Source organism: Microtus pennsylvanicus, chromosome 1 (assembly GCF_037038515.1).
Source record: "Microtus pennsylvanicus isolate mMicPen1 chromosome 1, mMicPen1.hap1, whole genome shotgun sequence".
NCBI classification, from domain to species: Eukaryota; Metazoa; Chordata; class Mammalia; order Rodentia; family Cricetidae; genus Microtus; species Microtus pennsylvanicus.
The window spans coordinates 48,247,356-48,263,416 of NC_134579.1; the positions used below are offsets into that span (position 1 = coordinate 48,247,356).

The 16,061-nt window shown below is 45.1% G+C and overlaps 1 protein-coding gene across 1 annotated transcript in view; it reads right to left on the reverse strand.

Moving 5' to 3' along the window:
* The window catches only part of Plcxd2 (phosphatidylinositol specific phospholipase C X domain containing 2), a 59,735-nt gene that overhangs the window by 15,304 nt on the left and 28,370 nt on the right, over positions 1 to 16,061 (reverse strand). Inside the window, exons 2-3 of the mRNA XM_075963964.1 lie at positions 9,135 to 9,595; positions 1,277 to 1,518 (exon numbers count right to left, since the gene is read on the reverse strand). Coding sequence (XP_075820079.1) covers positions 1,277 to 1,518; positions 9,135 to 9,595 — 703 coding nt within the window. The remainder of the gene's footprint in view (positions 1 to 1,276; positions 1,519 to 9,134; positions 9,596 to 16,061) is intronic.

The following is a 16,061-nucleotide window of genomic DNA, read 5'->3' on the forward strand; positions in this document are numbered from 1 at the left end:
CTTGCCTTAGCTTTCCAAGTGCTGGGAATCGCGGGTGTGCAGCACCATGGCCAGCCCAAAGATTTCTTTGTTTGTGCTGAATGCAGCTGATTTGGTTGAGACTAGGAAGAACTGCCTAAGAATGTCCATGGTGGCCATTATCAGGAGTCTTCGGCAGGGAGGAGGAGCACAGTTGCTGTTTGCCTGTTAAACTACTGAATAGGCACATGACTCGTATCTGAAACCGTGCTCTCCAAACTCAGAACCAGATGAGATTACCTGGCCATGTGACTGGCCATGTGACTGGCCACGTGACTGGCCAAAGCTTTCACTAGCTGAACTGCAGTCACCACCCAGAACTCGAAACAGATGCTTGTGAACATAACTTTTCGAAGACACAAATACATTAGTTTCTGCAGCCTGCATCATATACCCACACGTGCATAGACATGTAATATACTCTCTTGACATCCTCTATCCATTAATCACTGGTGCCCAGGACAAAGAACATCATCTCATACAAAATGACTACAAGATCCCTGCTTAACTGTATATCAAGCCTAATTCTGTCTCAAGGGAGTATTGGAGGCTGTGGCATGGATCTCGAGACTCACAGTCACCACAGAAGAACCAATTCCCGAAGGACCAGCTTTCAGTCCCGAGCACAGAGTGCAGCAGCTTGTTTACTGCTTAAACAGCCAACTGCACGGGCTGTAACAGGACCACGGGTGTGCATCATAAAGTAAACACACAGCGACGTTGACTCAGAGTGTTTGTCATGGTATCAAATCAGAGTGAGTATTTATGGAATAATGCAAACATTTTAGCAAAGTGTCCCAAGATTCTTTGGGTACTACTCATGAAATTCCTCCTAGAACCCACAGCTTTCAACAGTATACTTTATAAGTTTTGTGTTTGTTTGTTTTTGTAATTCTCAAAGTCTAGAATTTTACTGTTGTGTGTTTAGAATAAAATCAAGATAAATGTGTGTGTGTGTGTGTGTGTGTGTGTGTGTGTGTGTTCATGCAAGTGTATTCATTTAAGTGCACGTGTCTGTGCTTCTGTGGGAGGCCGGAAGAGGCTGGGCATTTGAACCTATAGTTCCAGTATCAGGGAAGCAAAGAAGGGTAGGTTATGAGTTCAAGGCCAGCCTGAACTGTCTCAGGAAACCAACCAAATCAGCCAACCAACCAACCAACCAGTCAACTAACCAAACCAACCAATCAACCAACCACCACCACCACCACCAATGAAACAATAACATAACCCCTACCTGTGGGGTGAAGTCACCTCTTACCTGTGAACTAGTGTGTTCTTGAGGCCCCCCACCAGGCCTCGGGCAATGGTCTTCACTCTTGGGGTGAGGATGGCCTGGGAGACATGGAAGGCTCCACGTGGAGCTCGCTCACTCAGGGTGGTCTCCAAGAAGAGGATCAGTTTCTGCACACTTGTGGTATTTGCCCAGGGTGCTGGAATTTTCTTTCCTGGCCACAGGAATGGGTATTGCTTGTAGAAAGGACAGTGGTAGAAAATGAGAACCTGGAATGTTCAGAGCAGATAAAGGTCACCAACATATAAAAGCTGAATACTGGGGATGGGGGGTTGGGGAGAGAGGAGGACAAACATGCGCAGAAGTAACAGAATTGTTCATGTAAACTGAAATATAAAGGAAAGTCACTTCTCTGTGCAAGGTTTTGTGGAGCTGGATGAGAGAGTATAACCTCATGATTGTGGGAAGCTAGAATGCTGAAGTTTGGAGTCGAGTTGTTTAGTGCTAGCCTTGATTCTCTCAGTAGCCATTCACTGCGCACACGGGTATCAGACCTGCCATCCTTCTGACCAACGGGCTAAAACCTTTGGTCTGTATTCATAGCAGAACACCAACTTCCAAGACCAGAAAGGTCCACTGACTGCATGTGAGACCTATAGTACCTTCTCCCACCATAACCCACCTATTTGTGGTACCTACCAACGTTGATTAATACATTGCCTTATGACTTTCTTTACTTCCGAGGCTAATCAAATCACACGTGACCATTTCCACAATGAACATGTTATTCCAGGCCACCTGAGTCTGTGTTCCAAGACCTTTCCAATTTGGTTCACAAACAAACTATTTCTTAGTCTCTTTGAAGTGAGAGCTGTCTTTTGCACAGGTCATATTTTTCTTTTTATTATGTATTTGTTTATTTTTACGTGGCAGAGGGATGGGGTGGTGACTTTTGGGAATTAGTTCTCACCTTCAAATAGGACCTAGGAATTTAACTTAGGTCATCCATCTTGGGGGTATGCCTTACCCACTGAGCCATCTCAATGGTCCTATTGATTATTTTTTAAAACTTGCTGTCTAATTGAATGACTTCCTTTTTGTCTGTGCATGTGGGAAAAGCACAGGCCACCTCCTCACAGTTTGTCTCGGATAAATTCACAAAACAGACAACATTATAAAGGAAACTGACATAATATAAAGGAATTGTACCTACTCATATGACAAATACATCTGTAAGAAATGAATGTAGAGCCTCACGATAAATGCATCAAATTATTTTGATAGAGTCTAATAATCTCCATTAACTATGCGTTAGTGATAAGCATGAATGTATTTTAAGACAATCTGCAGAGACCCTGACATGGCTATATCACTGCGATAACTGACAGGCAGGGCCAAGCCTGCAGAAGTAGGATATTACCGCCAGCACGCGTGACTGGTGGCCACGCGGACTCTTCAGCTCAAGGTGAGTAAAAGTGAACCTGTAGTTTTTTGTTATGGTTGTCTGTTTGTCTTAACCAACCAGACACATGCTCATTAAATTCCATCTCATACTCCCTGGGAAGTCTCTAGATCCCGGACAGAAATCATGTGTACCAGAAATCATGTCTTCTGTGCTCATGGAATTGACACTTGGCTCTTGGAGTTTAGATAAACAGTGTGAACTCATTTGTGAGTGAATAGATTTCCAATTGTGTGCCCTGGCTGTGATGAAATTGCCCTTCCCAGGGGAAGGCACCAATGCCCCACTAGCATCAGGGAAGACTTTACAGAGGCCATGAGCCTCCAGCGGGGCCACTCGAGATGGTGGTAATTTTGAAAATAATTAGCAAGCTGTATCCATAGCATTAATTAGTTTCTGGGAGGCAGCTGGGGAACAGACTTGCTCTTCTGATTGTCCCAATTGTGAGTTCTGCTGTATGGCTTTCTAGAAGAGCTGCATTTTTCCCCTTTGGGGCACGGGTGAGCTCTTCCCTGAGGAATGCCCAGCTCATGTTTACGGTAGACTGTAATCTTCAGAGTAGTCCTGCAGGCACCCAGGAGCAGGGATTCCATCTGCTCCTCTCACTTCCAGCTGTTCAGGTGATGATGACGGTGACTGACCTTTTGAAGGCCCCGAGGTAGGGAGTGCCAGGCAGAGGGCTGCCAGCGGGGTAATGTCTACCCTCCTGGTTCTTAATGTTCTGAGTAAGGCTGAGCAGCATGCTGACTGTGGTGTTAATGAGGTTAATCACAGGCTCACTGTAAGCAGATTGCTGGGGAGAACCAAAGATTTTCCTCCTGGCATTGTAACTAGCTGGTTTGGAAGGCTGACACCCACAAGGAGAGCTGCCCTGAAGAATGGGCTAGGGGCAGGAGGTGGGCAGGAAACTGGGCAGCCCTGGGATTGGCACAGCAGGTGGTACCCAAGACATCTGCCCCTGGGTAGGTGCCCTAGAGGACAGTAACAACTTTACTCTGTGGCAGAAAATGTGTTTTCAGTACAAATGACACAAAAGGGGTTTTCTGTCCTTCCCTCTTTGGGGGGTGGGGTGTGCTTCTTGGGAAGTCTGATCTGATGGTTGCTTCCTGGGATTCTCTCCTGACAGTGGGGGGCTGGCAGACCAGCCCCAAGGCTAAGGTTACAGAATACAGGTGTAGGGGCATTCATGGAGCTTAAGAGCATCTCTCCCCATCTCTTCTCCCATCTCCCTTCCCAACTCACTCCCCATTTCTCTCCCCATCTCCCCCATCTTCCTCCCCAACTCCCTCCCGATCTCCCCCCATCTCCCTCCCCACCTCCCTCCCCATTTCTCTCCCCAACTCCCTCCCCATCTCCCCCCATCTCCCTCCCCACCTCCCTCCCCATTTCTCTCCCCAACTCCCTCCCCATCTCCCCCCATCTCCCTCCCCACCTCCCTCCCCATTTCTCTCCCCACCTCCCTCCCCATCTCCCCCATCTCCCTCCCCACCTCCCTCCCCATCTCCCCCCATCTCCTGCCCCACCCCCCTCCCCATTTCCCTCCCCACCTCCCTCCCCATCGCCCTGTGCTGTTTTTCTTGGAAACCTCTCCCCTCCAGCTCAGTAGCAGTTCATGTTCAGTTTTTCTCTTGAGACTAAGATGGAGAATCTCATTTCCTTTAAGAACAGTCCTTTGGGTAACCTCTTCTCACTGCAGAGGTTGCTTGACTGGGAGCCTCTGGGATGCAGGTTCCCGTGTGCTCTACTTTTCCACACACCAAAAACCCCTCTCTTCATACCATACGGAAAAACAGATGCTATCTTATCCTGCAATTGCATATTGATCCTTTTTGTTTATTGTTATCACGGATTGATAAATTATGTTTAGGACTTATTTTTATTATTATCTGCAGGTGTGTGCCTACCATGGCACACATGTGGACATCAGAATGTAACTTTCAGGAATTGGTTCTCTCCTTCGAATATGAGTTCCAGGGGTTGAACTTGGGTCATGAGGTTTTCATAACAAGTGCTTTTAACCCATGAACCATCTTACTGTCCTTTTCGTTTGGGATTTTTGAGACAAGTCTTACTATTCCACTGGGAGCTTGCTACAGAGCTCCAGCTCAGAGCAATCTTGTTATCTCAGCCCAGGTGCCGAGGGTTCAGGTGTGCACCACCACGTCCAGCTTGATTGCTTTGTACTTTCCTAGAATTATGTATTTCTTCCCTTCTCATTAAGATCCCAAATACTCCGAAACTGTAGGCTAAATCCTCTAATTCTCCGTGCCCTTAAAACCTTATCTACTAAAGTATGCAGACAGAATCTGGGAGCTGGGGCATAATTACATGTGGAGTACATGAACTGGGGCGGTGGTAGAGCCCTTCCTGACATTAAATTCCACTAATAAAACACCAAACACGGGGGGGGGGGGTGAGCAAGACAGCTCATTATGTAATGAATATTTAAAGCCTGACCACAAGTGTGTCAGAGCCCAGCATGGGGCCAGTGACTGGTGGCTGTCTTTGAGTGCTCTTGTTTCCTGTTAAAAAGAGACATGACCGGAGAAACAGGAATGGGGGAGGCGCAGAATTTCAATGGAGACCTTGTCCCTTTTTCTGATATATCATTCTACTCTCTTTTCCCCATAACCTTAAGACTGTTTGTAGTGGATAATGCAGCTAAATCAGCGTGTGTGTGTATGTACATGGTGTGTGTGTTTGTGTGCGTGTGTGTGTGTGTGTGTTCGTGTGCGTGCACGTGTGTGCGTGCGTGTCATGCATATGTACTTGTTTGCAGGTGCACATGCTTGAGTGTGCACACGTGTGGAGCCTAGAGTTTGAGGTTGGGTTTCTTTCCTTGATAGCCTTTCACCTTTTTAATGTAGAGGTCAGAGGACAACGTTCAGGGTTCATTTTCCTATTTCTACCTGTATGTGCGTCCTGGGTTGGAAGCAAGTTCCTTTATGTGCGGGACCCTCTTTTTTTTTTTTTTGAAAAGAGAGTCTCTTGATGAATCTAAAGCTATATTTAGCCAGACTGGCAGACTAACAACTTTCAGGGACCTGCCTGTTCCTATCTGCCAACCGTCGAGTATATCTTCTGTGTACCAAATTATACAATGTTACCCGACCTCAGTTTAACCTTATCTGACCCCCACATTCAAATGCCATCCTCCTTTTCTCAATGGGAACAGTCTGGGACCCTTTGAGAACAGGTTCTTAATGAAAAGAAAGTGTTTTTGTTTCACAATACCAGAAAGCAGTTGTGAAAATCAAGGCCCCTGGCAAATCCTCGGAGAGTAGCAGGAGCTTTGGGAATACTGGAGAGGAGCCAGCCAGTGAAGGAGTTCCGAGCCACACCACCCACAGGGCTTCCTGGGCATGTTGCTTCACCCTCCATTTCTCAATTTTCCCATCTGTAAAATGGGGGGGGGGGTAAAATGGCTATCTCTGGGTTTGGGATTAAGCTCAGTGTTTGCATAGCAAGCACAAGGCCCTGGGTTTGGACTTCAGCTTCAGGTGGGGATGGGGGTGAGGGATACAAAACGGTAAATGCCTATCTCATAGTGTTGAGAAGATGACGCAAGCTAATCCAGCACATTCTGGTGTATTAATAAAACTGGGTTGGTATTCCAAGAGTTCCAGGTAAGACTGGGCTGCAACATAGTGAGACTTCATGACAAAGAAATAAATAAACAAAATTAAACCCATGAGTCTGAACAGTATTAAAGATAGGTGTGGCAGGACAAATGTTTATAAACAAATGGCTGAGCTTATTTCCAACACAAAACTTCTTTGAGTTAAATGTTTCTTCTTAAAATTTCTATTTGTTTATGCATGTGTGTGTGTGCCTGTGAATGTATATACATGTGAGCCTCTGTGTGTGTGTGCCTGTGAGTGTATATACATGTGAGCCTGTGTGTGTGTCTGTGAGTGTACACAGATGTGAGCCTCTCTGTGTGTGCCTGCCTGTGAGTGTACACACATTTGAGCCGTGCATGCACACTGAGGCCAGAGGAGAACACCAGAGTCGTCTGTCACTCACTCTTCCCCTGTTCCTGTGAGACAGTCTCTCCCTGAACCTGAGATTCACATACTCTTAGCTGAGCTGGAAGCTCACATGCCCCAGTGACCCACCTGAGCCACCCGCTCCGGAGCTGGAGGTAAAGTCACTTGTGGGGGGACATATTGCTCCTTATGCTGGTGTTGGGATCTGTAGCCCTTCCAAAATACTTCCTTCCCAAGTTGTTCTTAGGGCCAGGCATGGGGCTGTACCGTGGCGGAGCCGCTTGCCTAGCATGTGTAAAGGCCTGAGGTCCTTCTCCAACGTTTGAAAGAAAGGGAGCAACTCTGAATGAATGTGTGCTTTTTGCTTTTCTCAGAGAAAGTTCAAATCAGTTTTTTTGAAGCTCTTGTTTGCTGCTACCACGCTCTGGGATCAGAATGGAATGCATCTGGGGCCCATCGTTTAACTGAGTGCTCCTCAGGGGTGTAGGCTTGGAATCCCATCTTTACTGGGGAACATGGATAGGATACTAAGCCCTTAGAGCAGATGGAATGATTTTCTACTGAACAACTGGCTTATTTCGCAGTTTTCTCTTGGGCTGATAATAGCCAAGCACTACAAGTAAATTTAGATGCCAACTAGAGTGCAGAGAAACTTTATTTGGCAGGTGTGGTGGTCTGAATGAGAATGCCCCCCAACAGGCTCACTGGGTCCCCAGTTGGTGGAAACATTTGTCTCAGCTCAAGAGGTTTCAGAGGGAAACAATATGAACAACTAGGCTAGAGCCCCAGTTTTGGTATTTTGGTAAAGAATGTGGCTGCTGTTTGACCTTATCCTGTGCATTTTCTTGAGGCTAAACAGAAGACAATAAAATAATTTCCTTGGCAGGGGAGATTTCAAGACAGCTTAATATTGACTCTGTCGTGTGCTTATCACGCTAATATGATAATCATTCTTCTACAGGTCTACAATGGAAAAGAGCAGCTGGCGCAAAGAGAAATAGAAAATACAGTTTAGAGAGGAAAAGGGGCACCAAGAAATTTACTGTTGGAGCCAAGACTTGTGCTGACAGAGATAAGAGGATTAAAGAGAGGCCTGATCTGAAGTGGAGTAAAGGGAGGGGAGCCTTCTGGGTGTGACTTCACCCAGATAAGCTTTCAACTCATGTAAAGGAAGCTTCTGCTCCGAATAGCAGCATCAGATCAAAGCTGCTACAAATATGATTCCAGGGTGCCAAGTTGGTAGTCAGACTTGGCGCTGTCATCCCCGGGGTTCTGGCTTTAGAGTCAAGAAAGATGCCAGTGGAAGGGGTTAGGGAATCTTCCTCCATGTGGAAGGAGAGCCACTGACTTTGGCACCAGGTGAGGGACTCCCTGGATGGGGGCCCTGAGAGGTCGAAGCTGAGGAAGTAGAGCTGGGATTGTGGTAGAGACACAGAAGTGTTAGAGGTGCCAGAGTCACAGGATGGCTGCCAAAGAGAGCTGCATGGAGGCAGTGGAACCAGCTCAAGAGAGACAAGTATTCTGCAAGCAGCAAAGCTGGAAGGGCAGAACCATGTAGGTCCCTTGACATTGGACATGAAGCTACAGGAGTCAACGGTTTTTTCCCCTCGGTTTTAGCCTTGCTTTAGTTCAGTACTTCTTCACTACACCGGCCTCCTTTCCTCCCTTTAGGAATACTTCATGTAGGTTCTGTGCTGTTGCATGTTGAAAGCATGTAATTTGCCTTGTACTTTTGATTTCACAGGGGTTATAGTTCAGACATTGCATTGCGTCGCAGAAGAGACTTCAGACTTTTAAACAATGTTGAGACTGTGAAAGACTATGGGGCTTTTGAATTCGGATCAGATGCAATTTGCATTATGATGTGGCTACAAGTCACCAGGGAGGACCAGGGAGGGGGAATGTGGTAGTCAAAATAAGAATGACTAATGTAGGCTCCTATTGCCTTCTTGGTCCTCAGTTGCTGAAAATATTAGGGCCAGATTAGGATGTGTGGACTTGCTGGAGGAAGTGCTCACTGAAGGTTGGATTACAGGTTTCAGAAGATGTGTACCATTCTCAGTGCTTTCTCTCTCTGTCTTATGATTGTGGGTCAAGATGGGAGCTCTTAGCTGTTGCTTTGCTTTGCTGTCATGGACGCTAACCCTTTGGATCCATGAGCCAAATTAAATGCTTTCTTCCATCAGTTGCCTTGGTCATGGTGTTTTATCACAGCAATGAAAAAGTAACAAAGACATCAAACATTAATTCCACTTCTACCAGCCCCACTAAGCTACCCCAGAGTCCAGGTACTATTCTACACATGCTCAATACTTCCACCAATCTATTCTTCCAGCCCCTAACCCTTGGGTTGAACGATTTTGCAGGTGGCAACCTAAGGAGAGCAAAGAGTTAAGTTCTTGCTCTCAGAAGCACATCACTCCTCCGCTCTTACCTGGCACTTCTTCTCCCACAGGCTTTGCAGCGTCATGCTCTCCACACTGCAGGCTGGGCACAGCTTGCTCCCAAAGGCCTCCTGGATCCGCAGAACCAGGCATTTGTGGTGGGCCTCATCCATGGCATAGAAGTGGTTGAAATCCAGGAAGATGATCTCTTGAGGGTGCTGAGTGAGGAACGCATCAATCTCCATCAGTCCATCCCAAACCTTGATGCCAAAGAGCCCATGGATGAAGTAGATCTCCTGGTCAGTGTCCCCTGGCTTGGAGGACACACGTAGGTCAAAGTAGCGGATCCCAGCTTCCAGTTGCTCCCGGAAGGTCAGGTTCTGAGTTACAGACCATTTCTTCATTAGCTTCTTTACCAAGGAGATCCGGGCGAGGCGTTTGACAGCTTGGGTTTGGTCAGGCCCCACGGGGGACTTTTCATCTACCCAGTAACTGAATGAATCATGGGAGCCTGGATAAAGCAATAAAGGGAGAAAACCATAGTTGAGACTATTTAGCTGATAAGACAACAGATAAGAAACAAGAGCGCAAATACATTATAAATAAGCACTTGCAAAAACTTTCTGGCCTGCTGGGAATGAAATAAACAAAAATGAAAGTAATGCAGTCTTATTAGCAGCTCGTTAAGCCAAGGGTAATACCATAATTCTCACATATTGCTAGTGTAAGGTAAATTAATAACTTTTTAGAAAGCTCTTTAGAAATATGCTTAGAAATCAGGGCTTTAAAATATTCATTGCATTTTGATCTAGTAATTTCATTTCAGGGAAGCTACTCTGCAGGAAATAAACTCAAACCTTTGGAAGAAACAAAGATGGCAGCCAGAGGCTATGACAATAGACGTGAACAGGGGGAGGCTTAAGTGTTTCTCATAGACTGTTTGTCCCTGGTATTCATTCCGTGGAAGTGTGGAAGGGTATAGGAACATTGTGCTGAGCTCAGGAATGTTGGGGCAGGCATTTCAGTAAAGAATAATAATCATTCCCGATGCCATCATAATAAAAGTCTGGAAAGACCAGGACTAGAAGAATACGTTTCAGCACAGTTAAGGCTGTCTACAGCAACCCACAGCCACCGCTACGCCAAATGGAGAGCAGCTCTTATTCTGAAGTCTTAGCTGGCCCACTGTAACTGAGAAGGAAATAAAAGGTATAGGAATATGAAAGGGAAAAGCCAAAATAACCTTATCTGCAGATGATGTCATTTTGTTCATAAAACACCCTAACGGTTCTGCTAGAAAATTCTTAGACTGATAGAGTTTTTCTCAGCAGAATGGCAGTATATAATATTAACAGATAATATTAATGCCAATAACAAATATCTTGAGAAAGAAATAGGGAAACAAGAATATTTACAGTAGCCTCAAAATAAACAAGGACACAGGCACCCTTAAAGTGAACCTGATGAAAGAAATAAGGGAGCTCACACTGAAAAATATAAAACGCTGAAAAACTGAAGAAAATACTAAACTACAGAATGCCCTTTCATGCTCACAGATTGGCAGAATAACGAGATGGCAGACAGCTCTCAAGTAGTGAAATGCAAATGGCCAATAAGCAGAAGAACGTTTAAGCTCACTAGCCATCGGAGAAAAGCAAGTTAGAAATACATCGCGATTCCATCATGTTCCAGTCTGAATGACAGCCACTAAGAAAACAGCAAGAGAGGCTGGAAAAGTATAAAGACACAATAGAACCTTTGTGTGCCTTTATTGTAGCAATATTTGGTACAGCCATGATGGAAATCAGAAAGAAGTTTCTCAAAAGAACTCAAAACACATCTACCATATGACCCAACGCCACCATATTTTTTACCCAAAGGTCCTTAAGTCAACACACGACAGACACACGTCACAGTGTTCACGGCAGCACTGTACACAACCATCGTAAAGCCGATCTAGGCGCCCAACAGCAGAGGGATAGTGGATGCCATGTGGTGAACATGTCACCTTCCAGCCGTAAGGAAGAATGAACTTACGTCGTCTGCAGGAAAACAAGGCCCGCTAGCGATAGTCACAGTAAGGGAATTAAGCCAGTCTCCAAAATACATTCAACACATTCTCTCTCGTTTGTGGTTCCTAGATTTTAATTCAACACATGAAATACGCATGCAGGACATGAGAGTAGAAACAAAACTGAATTGGAGGACAAAAGAGACTAATGTGGGGAGGGCTGAGAAAGGGGGGATAAGGAGGCAGGGACTGTGTGTGCTCAGTGTACTATATATACATGTATGAAAATGCCTGTATAGAACGGTACTGTTCACCAAAACAGAAAATCTCTAGGACCTGTCTCAAATACACAGTACACTATTGTTTTGTATAATCACCTGAAATATTTTGATGGAACTAGTAAAATAGGCTCTCCCTTCCTATTTATTTAAAATACAGTACATACAATATAAAGGAATATATCTCTAAGCAATGTGTGCATGTCTTTCACTATGCAATGCTATTATATAAAAGAAAGCTGTACTTAATCTCACACTGATTTGTGTATGACTGGAACCATAATTTTGATCTTCTATAATCTGACTTTCCTTAAAAACTTAATTGATTCTAATTTATCTTAAGTTCAAAACAAAGTAACCTTAAAAGTGATTGCACTCGCTAGCCCTTGTGTTTAACCAGAAGGCACCAGGACTAGGGCATAAAAACAGAACACAAGGCTTACAAATACACGGCATGTATGCATGTGTGTGTGTTGGGATGGAGAAATTTGCTTATTTGTGTGCACAGAGGCCAGAACCTTGCAACAGACTCTCACTGAACCTGGAACCCAGGCTGGGGACCAGCAAGGCCTGCAATCCTCTGACCGCAGGCCCTCACTCTAACTATGATAACCTGGTCCTTGACTATCACACCTGGCCGCAGGCCCTCACTCTCTATGATAACCTGGTCCTTCACTATCCCACCTGGGTGCTTTTATTCATACCGCGTTGTCATCAGCTCTCTATGGGACTGAATTCTAAAGCAACTGTTTCATACGAACATACGTATACACATACATGCATGTAACAAAATAACCAAAGACAGTTGGTGACATTATTTCCTTCTTCTGGGAATTACCCTCTACAGGCGTTATCCCAATGTCTCAGAAGTAAGAGTGAACAAAAGAAAGACAGGACAGAAATGGTGCTTTATTTGTCTGTTGCATCCGGAGCATGGAAGAGATTCAGTCAAATATTAAGGAACAGTACATTTGTTAACCTTTCGATGAACCGAATTTCACAAGTGAGAAAATTCCCAGCATATTTCAGGTTAAAGAGAAGCGATTGCTAACAGGAATGTGGGGCGAGTCCCTCTGGGCCTTCTGCATTGGATCCTGTAGCTAATGAGGCCCACTGAGTTCTGCTTAATGCTCTGCTTCCTTTGGCTGTGCAGAAACAGGGAATTTTTATACCTCCTTATTGAGAGATTTATTACAAATCCCGTAGATATAACGGTGAACAGCTAGTTCTGTCTTTCTTCTAAATTGCATTAATGAGCCAGCTGTTTGGGACACAGCATATAACAGAGTGCAAGGCACACAGTCAACTTAATTCTTGCCCAGGCACCAGGGAATAGCTGTTAGCCAAGCAGGGAGGACAGGCAAATCTCCTCTGGAGTGTGCTTGCTGGTGCTGAGCCCAGTTTTAGCTCCGCAGGGAGATGTGCTAACAACCTCCAGTGTTTTGCTCAGCTGAGAACTGTGCAGAAATGTGACAGCCATGGGACCCAAGGGGCCATTTCTGATTGCACAGGACGCACACCATTCCCAGTCCACTCCACCGAAGAAAGAGAAGCCCACCCCACAGGAGTGAGAGCCAGCAGAACAGCCAGTCTCCCTTTGACTCTTTGTCTTCGTTTCAATCTCCCAACCATCCAAACACCCAGTGCTCTGTCCTTCACCCCACCTGTTGTCTGCAGCGTATGGTGTTGGTGTAGACGGCCCAATGCTTTTCAGGGATTGTCTCACCTATGTCCCCAGAAGTCAAAAGCAACCATCATCCATTACGACGTATTTTCAATATTTTTGCTTTTTTTACTTATGTTCCCCCCACCCCAGAAAACTTTTGTTAACATAGAGTGGATAAAATAACAGTGAAAACAGTGTTAAGTTCTGGTATCTGGCCAGGCAAAGGGGACGGGATTAGGGGGAGGAAAGACTTTAAATCTAGTCCCAAACACCAAGTCCCTGTGACTCGATTTTTTTATTGGCAGAAGTTCCAGAGTACTTTGTAGGGGATAGGGAGGTGGGGAAATGGGGGAACTAACAAATACTTCCTGAGGGTGACATCAACAGTAGGCTTTAGAAATAAGTCATTCGTTGAGTGTTCAGACCACCAGGTGGCGCCTTCCACAGGAAACTGGAACCATAGAACTCACACCTGTAATCCCAGTACCCAGGAGGCAGAGGCAGGAGGATGCCACCAGTTTCATGCCACCTGGACTACATAATGCATAGCAAAATCTTTGGATAAATGAGTCCCTCCTTCATGGTCTGTCCTTCCAGGACTAATTTTAGCCTTTACAGAGGAGAGAGGTGGGGCTGGAGAGATGACTCAGTTATGAAGCGCTCTTCCTGCTCTTGCAGAGAGTCAGAGTTCAGTTCCCAGCTCCCACATGGTGGCTCACAATTACCTGCAGCTCCAGTTCTAAGGAAGCAGACATCGTCTTCTGACCTCCACGGGCTCCTGCACACACACACACACACACACACACACACACACACACACACACACATATTCATGCAGGCTTACAGAAATATACATAAAAATAAAAATACATGAGTCATTTCTAAAAGATGAAGATTTTTTTCTCCTAGTTCTAAAAATTTAGTTGTCTGCAATTTCTTTAGTTTTATAGTTATTTTATAATCATTTCTTCTTATTTATTTTATAACACCACATCACTTTATGTTTCATTTTCCTCTTCATGTATGTGAAACCCTGGAACGTACATGTGTTGGGAGCATAGCACAGAGGTCCTTGCGCCCACAGATCTCTGAAGAAACCAGGATGTCAAGCACACAGGACAGTCATTCCAATGGGAAAGTTGAAAACCTGCACTTCCATCCAGAAAGCTGAGAAGAGGGAGTGATAAACAGCATGGTGACCTGTTGGTCCAGGCCGTACCAAGCTCTTACAGCCAAGGCTGGAGGTGGCAGGTAATCTAAATGACCTGATAGCCAGACATTCCCCCCAGCTCCCTCCCACAACAAGGACTAGATGTAACTAATAGCCCAAATGCCTTCCTGCTATCTGTATGACCAAGACCAGGCCCTTAGGCCCTTAAGCTAGTACAGCTAGTGTATCTCCAGAACCCATCTTCTTGGAAGAAACGACATATACCCTGAGTTGAGTTTCAATGTAATTACACTTCATTGTGAGACAGGGATTGTCTTATATCAGGGAAGTTTTTTTTTTTTTTTCCAAATTATACTGGTCTTAAATACATTGGGAATAAACCACTTGTTATTAAACTCCTGGAAGTATGATCCAGTCTGCATGGGGTTTTTATTCTTATCACTTCGAGTGGTTTGAATCCCTTTATGATACCTTCAGGGACTCCTTCATATATGTAACGCTAGTTTATAAAGGTAAACCGTGATTCTCAGTTTGGGTCATATAGCAGAATCTCAGGGCTTTAAAAAGTACCAGCGCCAGAATTCCACCCCAGAAACACCAACTCAGAATCTCTTTGATGTGGGGGTCAAAAACCCCCCAAATGATGCTGTTGAATTCCCAGGTTTGGCATTCACTGCCACGAACGTAAGATTATCCTTGCCTAACATGTTTAGGTTGTTCCTAGAATGCTTTCAAATCTTGAAGCACTATTCTGGTGGCTAGGCTTTCTTATACCTAAGAATACCTCGTTTATTATGTCACTGACCCACGAAGGTCCCCTTTGACCAACTGAATAGCTACAGCTTACTAGGGAGAAGAGGCTATCAGGAGGCCTGACATTCACTATTGTGCTTTCTAGGGGTGACTGGATAGGTGGTTTAAGTTTGGTTATGGCCTGTGTGAGTTCACAACAGAGACAGTGGAGCAAGCCAAGTCACGGAGGAAGAGAGAATGGAATGGGGGAAAGGCTGGCCGTGTCTTTCATCAGACTCATGGTTACTCCCTCTAGGACAGCATTGCTGGACGGGATCATCTAAGAGGCTAGGAATAAGAAAATGAGCTGGCCGTGTGAGTTCCGGAGACAGCCAGTGTGTTCCTTATCTGGAACACAGATCTCTGCTCCCTTCTTTCTGCTGATTGTTTCTTGGGGATTCAAGAGCTCAGATGAGCACCCAGCAGCGTTTAGTTAATGCACTGCCCTTCCCTAGTCCTCACAGATTGGAGGACTAGTCATTTTCTGAGCTCAGTTAAAAGGAATTTAAAGCGAATGTCCTGAGACATTCTAAATAACACATAAATGATCCAGACAACACAGTCTGCCGTGAGACATCACATTGTACCACAGTGGCCTTCAGAACAAAGTGACATTCCTTATAGACACAGAAGCAAGAATGGAGGAAGAGGAAGCTGGGAGGATGATGAATTTCATCATCCTTCTGTCTATGTGTTGCTTTCATTGCTTAATGAGTAAAGAAACTGCCTTGGCCTAATAGGGCAAAACTTAGGTAGGTGGAGAAGATGGAACTGAATTCTGGGAGGAAGAAAGCAGAGTCAGAGAGCTGCCATGGAGCCACCAGAGTCAGACATGCTGAATCTTTTCCAGTAAGCCTCTGCCACATGGCGATATACAGATTACTAGAAATGGGTTAAATCAAGATGTGAGAGTTAGCCAACAAGAGGCTAGAGCAAATGGCCAAGCAGTGTTTTAATTAATACAGTTTCTGTGTGGTTATTTTGGAACTAAGCTAGCAGGGCAGCTGGGACGAACAAGCAGCCTTTCTCCTACAACACTCACACCTCTGGGCCACAACA